The sequence below is a fragment of the Pipistrellus hanaki genome, assembly GCF_964339955.1.
Source record: "Pipistrellus hanaki genome assembly, chromosome: 16".
Lineage (NCBI taxonomy): Eukaryota > Metazoa > Chordata > Mammalia > Chiroptera > Vespertilionidae > Pipistrellus > Pipistrellus hanaki.
In genome coordinates this window covers 30,868,668-30,884,590 of record NC_140518.1, presented here as the reverse complement: position 1 = coordinate 30,884,590, position 15,923 = coordinate 30,868,668, and the positions used below count along the sequence as shown (strand labels likewise).

Sequence of the window (15,923 nt, the reverse complement as noted above, 5' to 3'; positions counted from 1 at the left end):
AATTGTGGTTGGGCTGGTAAGTGACTTCCAAGAACACAGAGGGAAATCAGGGTTTTTATTGAAACTTGTTTCTAAAAGTTTGCAGCCATTTAAATGTGGTTTGTATAAAGCATACTAGTTAATTCAGTCTTTTTTTCAAATGACATTTATTGTGTATTTCAGCAGCTAACATTTGTAAGCAGTGTCTGATCAGAACATAAAGCTCATTCTAGATTGCTTAACAAGGTCTCACACTTGAGGAATTAATTCTCTTGGAGCTTTTAATCCACTACTGTTGGATACGGCGAATGGATTGAATCTGGGAAGTCTGGGCATGAGAACCCCACTCTTTCCAGTGTTTATAGTCTCCTCCATGATGGTCACATTCCAAGATATACTGGTAGCCACGGTATCCAGGATACTGGTAGCAAACCCAACTAGAAAATCCAAAAGCACATTGGCCTATTAAAACCTAGTTAGGAACTGGTCAATACTCCAAAACAACCTCTTTCCTCAACACATTGTATGAAATGCTTTTAGGCTTAGAAAATGTGTTGGGCACCACTTGTAAGTGATGGCTATACTTAGTTAAAAATTAACCTTGCCGAAACCAGTTTGGCTCAGTGGATAGAGCGTCAGCCTGCGGACTGAAAGGTCCCAGGTTCGATTCCGGTCAAGGACATGTACCTTGGTTGTGGGCACATCCCCAGTAGGGGGTGTGCAGGAGGCAGTTGATGGATGTTTCTCTCTCACCGATGTTTCTAGCTTTCTATCCCTCTCCCTCTCTGTAAACAATAAAACAAATATATATTAAAATTAACCTTGATCATGAAAAAAGGTATGAGTAGTCAACACAATTAATTCCATAGACTCTAGGGGAGTCTTGGGAAAGAGAAAAACTGACCAAGATTGGTACCAAGATTTTGAGGTTCAAAATTACAAATAACTAGACTGGTACAGCCATACCAATATGATGCTAATATATGAAATTTGATAAGACATGAACATTGCTATATTAATAGTCTCAAACTTGATAGCTACAAGAGTTACTTTGAAATGTGCTCCAACAGTTTCTGCACTTACGCCCCACATTGTATCTTCATGGAACCAACTTCGTTGTTGAACCAACCCATGGCTTGCAAGGAAGGGTAATCATCAAAGATCTCCCATTGGCGTCCAATAAAGTTTTCTTTCTCAAAGATGGTAATTTTGGACTCCTTATGATTCTATAATCCAGAAATTTTTTTTTTAAGTAAGTACCAGTGTTATGGCTATCTTAATTCTGTGATTACCATATTTTTCAAAAATCAAAACACTCCTGGTTTACATGATCATTAAGGTAAGAATACTTCAGGCAATTTTTTATAAGAAAAAGTTTACCCATGATCCTATTTAATACCCTAACATTTGAAATGTACACACAACTGGTACTATACTTTGAAACAACAAAAGACTAATAAAAATATAACAGCAGGGAAAAAAAGTACTTGTAACACACAGCCAAGGGATTAATATTCACTAATGTGGAAAAATGCCCCACAAATTAATAGGGAAAGTAAGTGTGTGTGTGTGGCATTGGAAATAATCTAAAAGTCCAGTAAGGATGTGAATACAAGTATTTTTTAAAAATATATATTTTATTGATTTTACACAGAGAGGAATTGAGAGGGACAGAGAGTTAGAAACGTTGATGAGAGAGAAACATCAACCAGCTGCCTCTTGCACACCCCCTACTGGGGATGTGCCCGCAACCAAGGTACATGCCCTTGACCGGAATCGAACCCAGGACCTTTAAGTCCGCAGGCCGATGCTCTATCCACTGAGCCAAACCAGTCCCGGCTGTACAAGTATTTCTTAATGCAAAGACTAACTTGTATGAAATACAAAAACAGCCAAAATTAGCTCTGGTGATAGAACGTGGGGAGGAGCAATTGATTGGAAAGGGACACTGGGAACTTTATGGGATGATGGAATTGTTTTATATTTGAGTAGAGTATTGGTTACTTGGGTGTACATATTTTTTTAAAAACTTGCCGAAACTGGTTTGGCTCAATGGATAGAGCGTCGGCTTGGGGACTGAGAGGTCCCGGGTTCGATTCCGGTCAGGGGCATTTGCCTTGGTTGTGGGCATATCCCCGGTGGGGGGTGTGCAGGAGGCAGCTGATCGATGACACTCTCTCATCGATGTTTCTAGCTCTCTATCTCTCTCTCTTCCTCTCTGTACAAAATCAATAAAAATATATTTAAAAATAAATAAAAATAAAAACTCATCAGAGTATACACTTAGGAAAAACGCAGAGTTAAAGTGAGATGCAAACATCCAGATAAGGCAGTATATTTTAGATCTATAACTTTAGGTTACCTTCTTTACTACTTGAATTTCAGTAGTATTTTATATATATATAAAATCATTTATGTGTGTACACACACACACACACACATTGAATTCAAAGAGGAAGGGAGAGGGAGAGAAACATCAATGATGAGAGAATCACTGATCGGCTGCCTCCTACTGGAGATCAAGCCCACAACCTGGGCATGTGCCCTCAATGGGAATTGAACCTGGGACCCCTCAGTCTGCAGGCTGACGCTCCATCCACTGAGCCAAACCAGCCAGGGCTTCAGTAGGATTTTAAACTAAATTGAAATCGTTAAAATCATGAGGAAAAAAACCACATGATATAGACAAATGTTTGGAAAGGTTGTAGCCCAGCCTCACTCTGCCCAATATAAGGATCATTTTCAATAAACTGTTGATTATCCTGTGTCTACTTGAACTTCCAAAGACTAGGAAGTATCCTAGACTGATGCAGCATTGAGTAATGCTTAGTATTAGAAACCAGAAGGTTATGAATCAAAGATAAAAGACACTGGGAAACTTACCTGTTTCTTCAGTTATCCCACTTATTGAAAGGCTATTTCAGTATTCCCCTGTTTCTGGGTAAAATGTTACACGGATTGAATTTTAACTGGCTAAGGATTTACTTTTTTATTATAAGGCTCTCACTTAGTACCCCATTGCACTTTTTGGAGATCTGGGCTCTTGAGTATCCACTTCCTGCCACCTATAATTAGGAAGGCATTTACTTTTAGCTTACTGAAATTATTATCTAGTAAATAAAAATCAAATGGCCAACTTAGAATAGAGAGACCAGTGTTTTTCTTCTCTTTTTTACTTTTCTTTTTCTTCCTGCCACACTTCAGCATAACTGATGAGAAGTAACAGGTTTGTCAGTCCATATGCACTCTCTCTTGCCCCATTCCCCACAGGCACAGAAGTAAAAATTTCAGAGACTCACAGCTGAACAGATGGGGCGGAAGGACATGAGGCGCTCAGTGTGGTAGGCATTACCCCCGCTCCAGGCGTCCCAGTGAGGGTATTCTCCTCTCTCCAGGATAAACTGTTGCCCACAGAAGCTGGTATGCTCATAACCAATCCAGCTGCCAAAGACAATTAGTGGCGTTTGCTCCTCGTGTTCAGAGTTCTACGTGGCCGCGGGGGAGAAGCATTTTTGCTTTAGGTGTTCATAGTGGGATAAAATATCAAGCCAATTCTAACCAAGCCATACAAAAGAATACATTTATCACACATACTAGTAAGGTGGGACATGAGCTGGCAGCCGCACTAAGCAGGTTTATAAATGTGGCGTTTATTTTGGGATCATCCACTGAAAGGGTCTACTTCACTAGCCTGAGTAATGTGTATTAGCAAAGTCAGTCTGAAGGTATATTTCCTTTCTCTCCTAGTTGCCTTGTTCTCTACTTGGGGCTCCAGGTTCAGGATAACGTGACTGACTATGGCTTTGGCTCCAGCTAAACCTATTGGCTTCTTCCTAAGGAGGCAAAGGGTTGAATAGGCAACTGATGGATTACAGTCTCTTGTTTCCTTGTCACTTTGTGGGTTCTTGCTCCTGCTGTTGCATACCTATACCTTATTTATAAGACCGCTCAGATCATATTTTCACAACCAGGCTTCAGTTACTGACAATACCTTAAAGTATTATTCCTTTTAAGAAGTTAAAAAGCTCAATTTTGGTAGTGAGCAACTGCCTAGGCTAGTGGTCGGCAAACTCGGTCAACAGAGCCAAATATCAACAGTACAACGTTTGAAATTTCTTTTGAGAGCCAAAAACCAACTTCTACACATGGGCCACCAAGTTTCAATCACACTGTACGTTTCAATCGCACAGATTATTTTGTGGAAGAGTCACACTCAAGGGGCCAAAGAGCTGCATGTGGCTTGTGAGCCTCAGTTTGCCAACCGCTGGCCAAGGCCAAATGAGAGTCCTTTCCTTAGGTTTTCAAGCTGATGATAAAGCCTCAGCTATCCTGCCAAGAGTCAGAAGACAAAACAAGGTCTTCCTCACTGAAGAGATTAACCATCAACCAGAATCCCCTGGACAGCTAAATATAAACCAACACGACTCTCTAGTGCTGTGGTTGAGTTCCTTTTTACACAGAGATATTGGTGATGTCTGCTCTTTCTCTGAGCCATAGAGGAGGGGAGTTGGTTGTAAAGAGGCTGCAACTTGGCTGTTTTCTCTATTTTCTGCAGGCAAGAAAAACTCAAGGGTCCTGGGGCTGTTGTAAAGGAATCCTAGGTAGCAGCCTATGGGGTCCAGAAGCATAGATCTGATTATTGTCACTGCCCCAACCCAGGATATCTCTTTCTTTCTCTCTTCTTTTCTCTCTCTCTTTCTCTCTCTCTCTCTCTCTCTCTCTCTCTCTCTCCTTCCTTCCTTCCTTCCTTCCTTCCTTCCTTCCTTCCTTCCTTCCTTCCTTCTTTCTTTCTTTCTTTCTTTCTTTCTTTCTTTCTTTCTTTCTTTCTTTCTTTCTGTTTTGTTAATCCTCACTCAACGATATCTTTTCACTAATTTTTAGAGAGATTTGAAGGGAGAGGGAGAGACAGAGAGAGAAACATTGATGTGCGAGAGACATATCGATGGTTGCCTTCCGCGTGCACTCCCCACCAGGGATGGAGCCTGCCACCCAGGTATGTGCCTTTGACTGGAACAAACCCTCCCTTCAGTCCATAGGCTGACGCTCAATCCACTGAGCCAAACCAGCTAGGGCTATATATTTCTTTAATACCCCACAAATCTAATACCAAGCCACTAAAACCTCATTAAATTACACATGTAGAGTCTGGGGAACATTTTCCTCCCCAATTCCCACCTTTATGGCCCCAAGTCTTAGGGGACTGGCAGTAAGGGGCCTGAGGTTCTGCTGAGGTCCATACTCACGCGCCAAATTCCACCTTGAGAGATCGGATATTATCAAAACTGCGCTCAGAGACATTTGGGCAGGAGCTGGTGCATTCCATTCTCTTGCCCTGGAAGTTCTCCTGGTCATAGATGGTAATCTGAAATGAGATTGAATGGAAAAGAGAGAATGTGATACATCAGGAAAAACAGAGTCCCTGGTCAACGGTGTAGCTTATGTGTGACCCTGTGTCTTCTATCACTAGCCTTAGCCCAGGATGCCTGATGAGGTCTCTATCACTATAGACAGATAGGAAGATGTTTGAATTAATGCCACTAGTTGGTGGTGTTCACATGCCCAGGATAAGGATAAGGTGTGGGGGATTGGTTTTTGATAGGAATTGGGGGGGAGGGGTCCCTCAGCCCAGCCTGCACCCTCTTGCAGTCTGGGAGTGTTCGGGGGATGTCCAACTGGTGGCTTAAGCCGGCAGTCAGGCATCCATAGCACTGCCGCGGATGCGGGAAAGGCTCCCACCACCGCCACTGTGCTTGCCAGATGTGAACCCAGCTTCTGGCTGAGCAGCACTCCCCCTTTGGGAGTGCACTGACCACCACGGGGCAGCTCCTGCGTTGAGCATCTGCCCCCTGGTGGTCAGTGCATGTCATAGCGACTGGTCATTCCACTGTTTGCATGTTAGCCTTTTATTGAATAGGATGGTCTCTTAGGAACAATAGTTGGCCCAGTAGACAGATCAAGGACTCAAGGATTCTTATTCACTATGCTTCCTGCATAATTGTGGCTTAGGGGCCAGGATTCTGGGAGGTCCAGAGGCTCCCTGGGGATTATTACTTAGGTTCTCCAGCCAAACATGCTATAGAAACCTAAGGTATAGAGAAAGAGTTGTAATGAACCCTTTCCATGCCTTGTATGAGAATTCTTAAATCTGGCTAGAGGACTAACTCCCAAAGCTGTGAACTGGCCTTCAAGTTGATCCAATGAAGAGGGTAGAGGGTCAGACTGAGAATCAGCCGCTTCAGGTAATAGTTACAACCAAGTTCAGGCTGAGAGTCAGAAGACCTGGGTCCTATTACTTATTTTTGACCCGATGGCAAATCTCTCTTTTCCGGGCTCTCAGTTTCTCCATGGCATAATTTACTCTGGGCTGCTCAACTTTAAGATGATATTAGCGGCACAGAGAGGAGCTCAACTAGAAAACTAGATATTATCTCCCACCCATCATGGGCTTCCAGGGTCATCCTCCTGTCCAAATGGGACTTCCTAAAAGATCCTCCCTGAAAAAAACATCTGGACCTTGGATGGACCTTCCCCATGAACTTTGCCATGTGGTGGGGGAGGGCTTACCTTCCATGGCCCCACGGACCCTGGCATGGGATTGGTTTGAGCCATTTTGGCGGGTGGAAGGGTTCCTGGAAGACAGAACACACACCAGTGAAAGGCCTGTGGGATGGAGACGAGGTGCTGGAGCAGAGGGGAGAGTGAAGGAGGCTTGGAGTCCAGCAGGGAGAAGTTGGTTGGGCTTCTGGCTCTGCCTCTGGCTAGTGGAGTCTGTTGTCTTCCATCAGTAGAGCCTCCATGCAGAGTTATTGAAGGACCGGAAGCAATAATGCAGGTAAAGCATGGCACAGGCAGCGTGACCTCTTGATAAATGTAGCTCTTGTGCCCTAACTGGTTTGGCTCAGTGGATAGAGCATTGGCCTTCGGACTTAAGGGTCTTAGGTTCGATTCTGGCCAAGGGCGTGTACCTTGGTTGCTGGCACATCCTCAGTAGGGAATGTGCAGGAGACAGCTGATCGATGTTTCTACTCTCTGTCCCTCTCCCTTCCTCTCCGTGGGAGATCAATAAAATACTGTTTGTGTGTTTTTTTAAAGTGTAGCTCTTGTTTACTCGCCAGCCTCCAGGTAGCCCCTACAGGTGGCAGCATTGCCTCAGTCTCACACCCTAATGTAAACTTGGCAACCATCTAGTCCAATCCCTCATCTTACCAGTGTGTGGTCTCCCCTCACCTAGCTCTTCACGGCCCTCAAACTGACGGGCTGTGCATGGCCATGCTCCCATTCCCTCCTCCTTCTCTGCCTCTCACCCTGCCCAGCCCCTCAGAGAGACTTGGCTGCTTTCCCCGGCCTGCAGCGGCTTGCTTTCTTCCCTGATTTCTAGCACTCGTCACAGAGCTGATCTGTGTTCCCACTGACTATGTCCTGGAGAACATCTCAGGGCAGGGCCTGGGTCTCCTGAGAGAACGCTGCAGCACCGAGCGGAGGCCACGCTGGGGCATTGGGAGGTTGGGGGTGGGGGCACGGGTGCCGTTGAAAACAGCTTATTGAAGGAAAGTGGGGAAGCCAAGGGGACAATGATAGCTAACACCTAACAGTGGCTCGCTGCTCCAGACCCTGTCCTACAGCCTCTACAATCTACCTCATTAAAACATGCAATCTTCACAACCAGCCTGTGAGGTAAGTACTATCAGGATCCCCATTTTACAGATGAGGATACTGAGTCTCACAGAGGTTAGGTAGGCAGAAAAGATGGTAGGAAGAATAAAGAAGGAAAGGATAAGAGGAAGAAAAAGGGGAGGAAGGAAGGGAGGGAAAGAAGAAAGAAGACAGGCATCTGTGCGTCCAGGTTCTTGACTCAGAACAGCCATTCATGGCCCTTCCCTCTGTCTAGGATCTGGCCCAGGGACTGATGCATGCCGATGTTGTGGCATAGCTTCCCGTTCAGAACTTCTGAATAAGCATTTCCAAGCTCCTGCCCCCTGTACGTTCTCCCTATGCCCTGGGAGCATTTATCACAGCCCCATGCCCCCTCCCAGCGGTGATGGCTAGGGGAGTGATTTTCGCCTTATTAGTGACTCCTTTTGGGGGGGCCAGAGAAGGCTGCCTCCCTGCAGAGCTCCCACTCTTCTCCAGCCATCCTAGGAGGCTCTGGCCACATGAACACGGTCCCCTCCTGGGCACGTGTCTGCAGGAGGAAGGAAGGAAGGGCCAGAGCAGCCCTCTGGCCTTTACTCACCCAGCGCTCGCTGCACAGCCTGGGGCTCCATGTGGTGCCACCTGCTCCGGGGCCCTGCTCTTATAGCCCTGCGGGCGGGCGGCCTCTGCCCCGTCAGCACTCGCTTTCCCTCTGCTTTGTTCGCCCTGATCCCCAGAGCTTTGGTGGCTCAGCCTGCGGAGCAGGCATCCCTCAGGCCTTTGTTAAAACACAGGAACCAGAAATCCAGAGGCCCCGCTGCTGTGGGTGAGGCTGGCGGCGGTGGCTGCTGTGGTCTCCATCTCAAAGCAGCTGAGAGGTCAGTGCTTGTCCCCTGCCCTTCTCCAGACTCCTCCCGCCACCCCAGGCCCTTCCTAAGACCACGTGTCCTGTCCAACACATCAAAATGCACCTCACAAGGCGGCGTGGCTCCGTGGTTGAGCATCAGTCTATGAACCAGGAGGTCACAGTTCGATTCCCTGTAGGGCACATGCCCAGGTTGCAGGCTCCATCCCCAGTGGGGGTGCGATTCTCTCTCATCATTGATGTTTCTATCTCTCTCCCTCTCCCTTCTTCTCTGAAATCAATAAAAATATATGTTTTTTTTAAAAATGCACCTCACTTCCCAGTTATGAAATGCAGTTTTAGTCTTTATAGTTAAAAAATGTGAAGGATTATTTTAATTCTGAACTTTATTAAGAAAAAAAAATGTTCACTCTGTTCTTGGAAATCTTTTGTATACTATATATTTATATATAAATACGTAAGAGTTACTAGTAAATTCAGTTATGGTTGACTAGTAGACATGCCTACTGTAGCTATTTTATTAAACATTCATTTCAGTTTTGCAATCTTCTTTTAAAAATTTGGAGCCTATACATCTTTTTAGGTTTTTTATATTTTTTTTATTATTTTTTTTTAATATATTTTTATTGATTTTGTACAGAGAGGAAGGGAAAGAGATAGAGAGTTAGAAACATCGATGAGAGAGAGTCATCGATCAGCTGCCTCTTGCACACCCCCTACTGGGGATATGCCCGCAACCAAGGTACATGCCCTTGACCGGAATCGAACCCGGGACCCTTCAGTCCCCAAGCCGACGCTCTATCCATTGAGCCAAACCGGTCTTGGCATCTTTTTAGGTTTTTTAAAAAGATATATTTTGTTGATTTTTTTACAGAGAGGAAGGGAAAGGGAGAGAGAGTTAGAAACATCGATGAGAGAGAAACATCCATTAGCTGCCTCCTGCACACACCCCACTGGGTATATGTGCCCGCAACCCAGGTACATGCCCTTGACTGGAATCGAACCTGGGACCTTTCAGTCCGCAGGCCTCTATTCACTGAGCCAAACCAGTTAGGGCATCTTTTTAGGTTTTTAATATACTGGTTTAGGCCCTTGGCAGTCTCACAGGCCCAAGGTACTATAATAAATACCCTAATGGGTAGAAAGATTTCGCTCAGGAAGGTCAGCACAATTGAGGAGGGTAATGTAGGGCATTCACGGGCTTCCCCAGGAGCCCTGACGGGGAGACGTATTGTTTAAGCATCTCAGCTACTGTGAGAAGTAGGGGTGGAGTGGAGTGGAGTGGAGCCCAGCAGATGTAGGTTCAAATCCCAGCTCCTGTCTGGGTGACTCCGGGCAAGTCACTCAGCCTCTCTCAACTCCAAAAAAGAAGATGCTATGTGCCCGATACATTGTTGGTTTATTACTTATTACCCTGCCCTCTTCCTGGTGACAGATACTGTAGAAAACCGGTTTGGAGAGAAGAAACCCTTCCCAGCATAGTTCTCGTAATCCCTCTGCCAGCACGTCAGCCTGTGACTCAAGGTTCAGCAGAGTCCCCTGTTCTCAGAACCAAAACTCGGGGGGCAAGTTCTGGTAGGTTCACAAGCGTTTGCAGATTTGAGCAGAATATTCCAAGGGGACAGGCCTGGTGCTAAGCACGATGCACTGCGCCAGGATGTCTTTGCTGCTAAATGAGTTGGTGATGAATGGATCAGTGGCTGGCCAGGGGCAGAGTCGCATTCAGGGGCGATCACAGCCAGAACCCCAGTCTCTGGCCGGCTGGGGGCTGCACAGGGCTGAAGGCATCAGGGTCCATGGCTGGTGGTTCTTCCTCACCTTTTCTTCTCTTCCTCCACAGAATTGGGGTCTTCGAGAAACACTTGTTTGGTCATTCTTTCATTCTCTAAACCTGGACTGGCGTAGGCACTCCCGCAATGTGCTCTCAGGAACTCTGTACTCCTCCCATTACTGCGTTGATCGTGCTGCAGAAATTCCTTAAGAAGCTAGAAATATTGGTCCCAAGGAGGGGAACTGAGGCACTTGGGGCACAGGGATAGAACAGAGCTCTTCACTACGTATCTTTCTGTACTTTATGAGTTTTGAACAATGTGAACGTATTTTCTAGCAAAAACGATTAAAGGTATTCTTGAAAATAAAGAAAATGATTGCTCAGTTCCTGCTTCTTTCACGAGACTTCAAGCAGGGGCTTCATCTGTCTTGTTCATCAACATCTGCGGCTCTGGGCATGACCCCTAGCTCAATTAAACCTTACCTGAGGATACGTTTTTATTAATTTTAGAGAGAAAGGAAGGAAAGGAGGGAGGGAGAGAGGGAGAGAGATGAGAGAGAAACATCGATCGGTTGCCTCCTGGATGTGCCCAGATAAGGGATTGAACCTGCAACCTAAGTATGTGCCCTGAGCAGGAATTAAACCTGCCTTGGTGCACGAGATGACACTCCAATCAACTGAGCCACCCAACCTGGACAATCAGTACTTGAATAAATGAATCCTATGGTGGGTTTTGTGACTCTATAGACACAGAGGTAACCATGACATGGTCACACTGTTAAAAAATAAATATATTTTTTATTTATTTCAGAGAGGAAGTGGGAGGGAGAGAGAGAGAAATATCAATGAAGAGAGAGAATCATTGACTGGTTGCCTCCTGCACGTCTATCATTGGGATCGATTCCGCAGCCCAGGCATGTGCCCTGACTAGGAATTGAACCCTGACCTCCTAGTTCATAGGTCAACGATCAATCACTGAGCCACTGTGGCTGGGCCCTGGCCACACCGACTTGCTTGTGTTGTGTTTGTGCTTCAATATTTTAATTTGGGAGCTTTATTTTATTTTATTTTTTAAAATATATTTTATTGATTTTTTTACAGAGAGGAAGTGAGAGGGCTAGAGAGTTAGAAACATCAATCAGCTGCGTCCTGCTGGGGATGTGCCTGCAAACAAGGTACATGGCCTTGACCGGAATCAAACATGGGGCCCTTCAGTTCACAGGCAGACACTCTATCCACTGGGCCAAACCGGCTAGGGCTAATTTGGGAGCTTTACACCCTACTGAAGAGTTAGTACAGTGAAGACTGTTTAAGCCAACAGAACAATGGAGCTTTTTAATGTTTGATTGAAAAGGCCAAACACACATGCACAAAACTATTGTGTGTGTGTATGGGGAGGGCAGGGGGTTGGAGTTACTGTGCAAACGATTTGCCAATATCCATCAAACATTGCTGAAGTCATCCACAGCCCCAGCCTGTCTTCCCTCCACTTTCCTCAATTACCTTAGGTGCGTGGAGGATGGGAAAGGATGACCAGACCTTCCGTGCTAACCATGATGCTTTTCAAATATTATCTCAATATGGTTTTAAACCAAGATCTAGAGCACATGTGTCAAACACAAGGCCCGCGGGCCAAATCCAGCCCGCCAGGCCTTGCAATGTGGCCCGCACCGTGCTGTCATCACTGCACTCCGCTGTCAGTTTATGACATTGTCAGTTTATGACTGTTCAGTAAACCATTCGGCCCGCTATTTAGGCTGGATTTTAGATTTTGGCCCCTTCTCTGATTGAGTTCGACACCCCTAATCTAGAGGATCCCCCCTCTGACATTGCCTGGAACTGTTGCCTCACCTGCTCATGCTGGTTACCTCCAGCCCCGCTTCCTACCATCTCTTCCCAGGAAGGTCAGGTCACAGCCACCCCCGGGGTGGGAATGAAGAGAGCCACCATCTTGTAATCCCTTCTCCCCAGCTGGGTTTGCATCTCCCCTGTGTATCCATAATAACAGTGACTACAGCTCACTGAACATTGACTATGAACCGGAAGGTGCCTCTCTTATCTTCACAACCACTCCACAAAGTAGGTCATTATCACACCCATTTTATGGATGAGTAAATTGAGGTTCTGAGGGGCCACGTTCTGGGCCAGGAAACCCAGTGGGGACTTGAATGCATGTACATGTGACTCAAAGTCCATATTCTTTCCTCTGGGCAACCCTGTCCCTCTGACATAAAGGAGGATGATAATACCTACCTGACCCACTGACATCAGGTGAAGGGAGAGGAAGGCACCTAGGGCAGCATGAGGTGCTCGAGAAGAGCTCAGGAAATGGTAACTACATTAGCAATTGTCCAAATCAGATCTCTTCTTCCAGGGTTTCATAGACACAAGTGGGAGCAAGCAGCAAGAAACGTCAGAAAAATGATCAGATTGAAAAGTGTTTTCTTTGAATTCGGAAAAGACCGCATTCGTTCCGTTTTTCTTTGTTTCCAGTATTTTTCTTCATTGTTAGCAATGCATTCTGTCTGGGTAATTCTCCAAAGCGCACCGGGGACGTGGAGCTTTGAACCCTGTTCTCAGTGTGCGCACTCACAGGGCGGGCAGCTGGGTGTCCACTGGGATGGGCCGTTAGACTTGGAGATGAACGGGATGACTTTTGAAATGTAACACGATCGGTTTGAACCTTGGGCTCCTCGACCCTAGGGCTCCCTGTGAAGCCTGGTGGATCTTCAGAGGCCTGGTGAAGCTATGGATGGACGGGATGCCCTGGCCTTGCCCCTGGGCCCAGGGAGCCTGGCAGGATGAGGCTCCGAGTGGGAGGTGAGGTCATGGGGCCAGGACAGCCGCTGGCCTCAGCACTTTGTGGCATAAAGAGGCTGGCTGGGCGGCTGAGCAGCACTTCTGTTGTTTGGGGATAAGCAGGGTGGGTACAAAGCAAAGGGCCTTGTCAGCATTCAGCCGCACCGCCCTCCCCCCGGAGGGGCTGCTTCTGGGGGACCTTTATGGCCCTGTCCCTTGCTTCCCTTTTAAACAAGCAGGAGAACCAGGGTTGGGTTCCTGACAAGGTACAAGCATCGGGAGAGAACTTGGGAGGCACGCTGCGCCCCGGTTCTCTCTGATCACCCACTCCTCTGCCTCCAGCCGCAGGCGGTGCCCGCCTGCTGGGGGCGCTGTGTGCTAAGAGACCAGCCTCCCCCGTTCCTCTGAGTGTAACTGGCCTGAGGGCATTTCAATGCAGTTCAGTCTTCAGGGGGTGAGAAGGGGGGGGTCTCACACACCTCCTCTGAGACGCCTGCCTCCTGGCTGGGGCAGGACTCGCATTGGTTTCTGATATCTACCACTTGCATGTCTCAGCCAAAAGTCCATGTTCTCGCCCTGTTACATACGTGTATTACTTCACGGCTGCCTTCCTGGTGCTCGCCCACCCATCCACCCTTTACTCCCAGCGGGAGACCTCATATCCTGTTTCATCAGGCACGGGTTTCCGCAACTTCCTGCCCCTGGAACCTGCGGTACCTGCGGCGCCATCTGTTTCCACACCACCTCCCCTCCTCCCCTCCCGGCTCCGCTGTCCACCGCTTCCTGTCCTGGCTAACGCCATATGCTGCCACCCTCCTAGGGACTTCCTAACCAACCAGCCCCCTCTTGTCTATAGCACTTAAAAAGGTTACCTCCCTATTTTATTAGAAAAGTATGTATAACTTATGAAGAACTCATAGATTCATAAAATATGTATAATCAATTTTTTTATTTTTATTGTTGTTTAATGGTTGCTACTCTATGAGATGTATGCCCTTCCCACCTTCTGTCATGTAGAATATACTTTAGTTTGCATATATAAACGTACACCTATATCATTTATTTTAAAAGGTCATTTGTTATTAGTTTACTTACCTTTATTTTATTTATTTATTTATTTATTTTTATTATTTTTATTTTTTTTACAAACCCAGCAGCCCTGCTACCTAGAGGTTACCGTGTTTAACTCTTTGAGCTCTGTTTTCTGCTTTTCGTTGATTTCAGACATTATGTGCTGATTCCCTATCTCTGCAAACAGGATTCCAGCTCTTTCCTTCCCTACCCTCCTGTAGGTATATTACAACTTTTGCCTAAACCCATACTGAACCTGCTTCTGTGACTTTGTAAATATTGTTTACTACTACATATCGTAACATTTCCTTTCTTGAACCACATTTTGCTTTTCCCGGAGTTAAAAATTGCCTTTTTTTTTTTTCTTTCTATAAGTTCAGTTTTCCAGCACCTTCATTAAATACCTCCGAAGACCGTATTCTACATGTTCATCCCTATCACATCAGCTATCGGCTCTGTCTTTCCCCCGCAGACTTCCCTCAGAAAGCCTGCTCTGCTCTGGGCGGAAGAACTTTCTCTCTAAGCGACTGCATCCGTGCTTCCCGGCACCTTCTCTTGCTGACATCCTAGGAATGCCCTTTGCTGTGTTTAGTTGATTCTGTCTCTCTCTTTCATGGTTTCGGTAAAGCACATTCTGTAATAGTATCCTGGAAATTACACATGGAAATACATTTTTTTAAAGGTCAAACTGTGTAAAAATGTATTTTTGTGCAGTCGCATCTGATAGAAGGTGTGGCTGGGTCTAGAGTACCAGATCCCTACAAATTAGGAAGGCCTCTCTCCTTTGTCTTCTCTGTGCAACGTTGCTGCTGAGAAGGGCAATGCCGTTTTGATTCCTGGTCTTTTGTTTGAGACATTTTTTTCTTTCTAGAAGTTTTTTTTTTTAAATCTTTTATATATATATATATATATATATATATATATATATATATATATATATATATATATATATATATATATCTCCAGTGATCTGAGTTTCCTGAAGCTGTGCCTTGGTGAAAATCTTTTTTTCCTTTATTTCCCTGGGCATTTGATTCACTCTTTCGACCTCAGGAAAGGTATGTTCTCCGGTTCTTGGAAACGTTCCTGCTATTTCTTTGACCCCTTTCTCACCTCAGTTTAATGTGTCTTTTATTGATTGGAGGTTGGACCTCCTGAATGGATACTCTAGGGCAGTGGTTCTCAACCTTTCTAATGCCACAACCCTTTAATATAGTTCCTCATGTTGTGGTGACCCCCAACCATAAAATTACTTTTGTTGTTACTGCATAACTGTAATTTTGCCACTGTTAATGAATTGTAATGTAAACATCTGTGTTTTCCGATGGTCTTAGGCTCTACAGCAGCGGTTCTCAACCTGTGGGTCACCTAAGACCATCGGAAAACACAGATATTTACAGAATTAATTTTCATAACAGTAGCAAAATTACAGTTATGAAATAGCAATGAAAATAATTTTATGGCTGGGGGTCACCACAACACGAGGAACTGTATGAAAGGGTCTTGGCATTAGAAAGGTTGAGAACCACTGCCCTAGTGTTCTTCAGTCAAATGCTCTACCACTGAGCTCTACCCCCTCTGCTGATACTCTAGTGTTCTTATGTTTGTATTCTATTTTTATGTCTCTTTGTCTTTTTGTTCTGACATTTAAGAGATTTCCTTGGGTTTAGCTTTTTAATTCTATATTAGTGCCCTATTGCTGCTGGAGCAAATTACCGCAACGTACTGGCTTACCTACCACAAATTTATGATCTGACGGTTCCTGAGGCAGGACTGCATTCCCTCCGGAGGCTCCAGGGACTGTGT

At 45.6% G+C, this 15,923-nt stretch overlaps 1 protein-coding gene across 1 annotated transcript; it reads right to left on the bottom strand.

Moving 5' to 3' along the window:
* Nucleotides 1-268: 268 nt before the first annotated feature.
* On the bottom strand, nucleotides 269-8,243 carry CRYBA1 (crystallin beta A1; the record flags this gene model as incomplete). The annotated part of the gene is made up of 6 exons (XM_084861619.1): nucleotides 269-416; nucleotides 1,063-1,205; nucleotides 3,279-3,420; nucleotides 5,223-5,341; nucleotides 6,544-6,608; nucleotides 8,213-8,243. 6 exons carry the CDS (start codon nucleotides 8,241-8,243, stop codon nucleotides 269-271), a joined length of 648 nt encoding a protein of 215 aa, XP_084717745.1.
* Nucleotides 8,244-15,923: the final 7,680 nt, after the last annotated feature.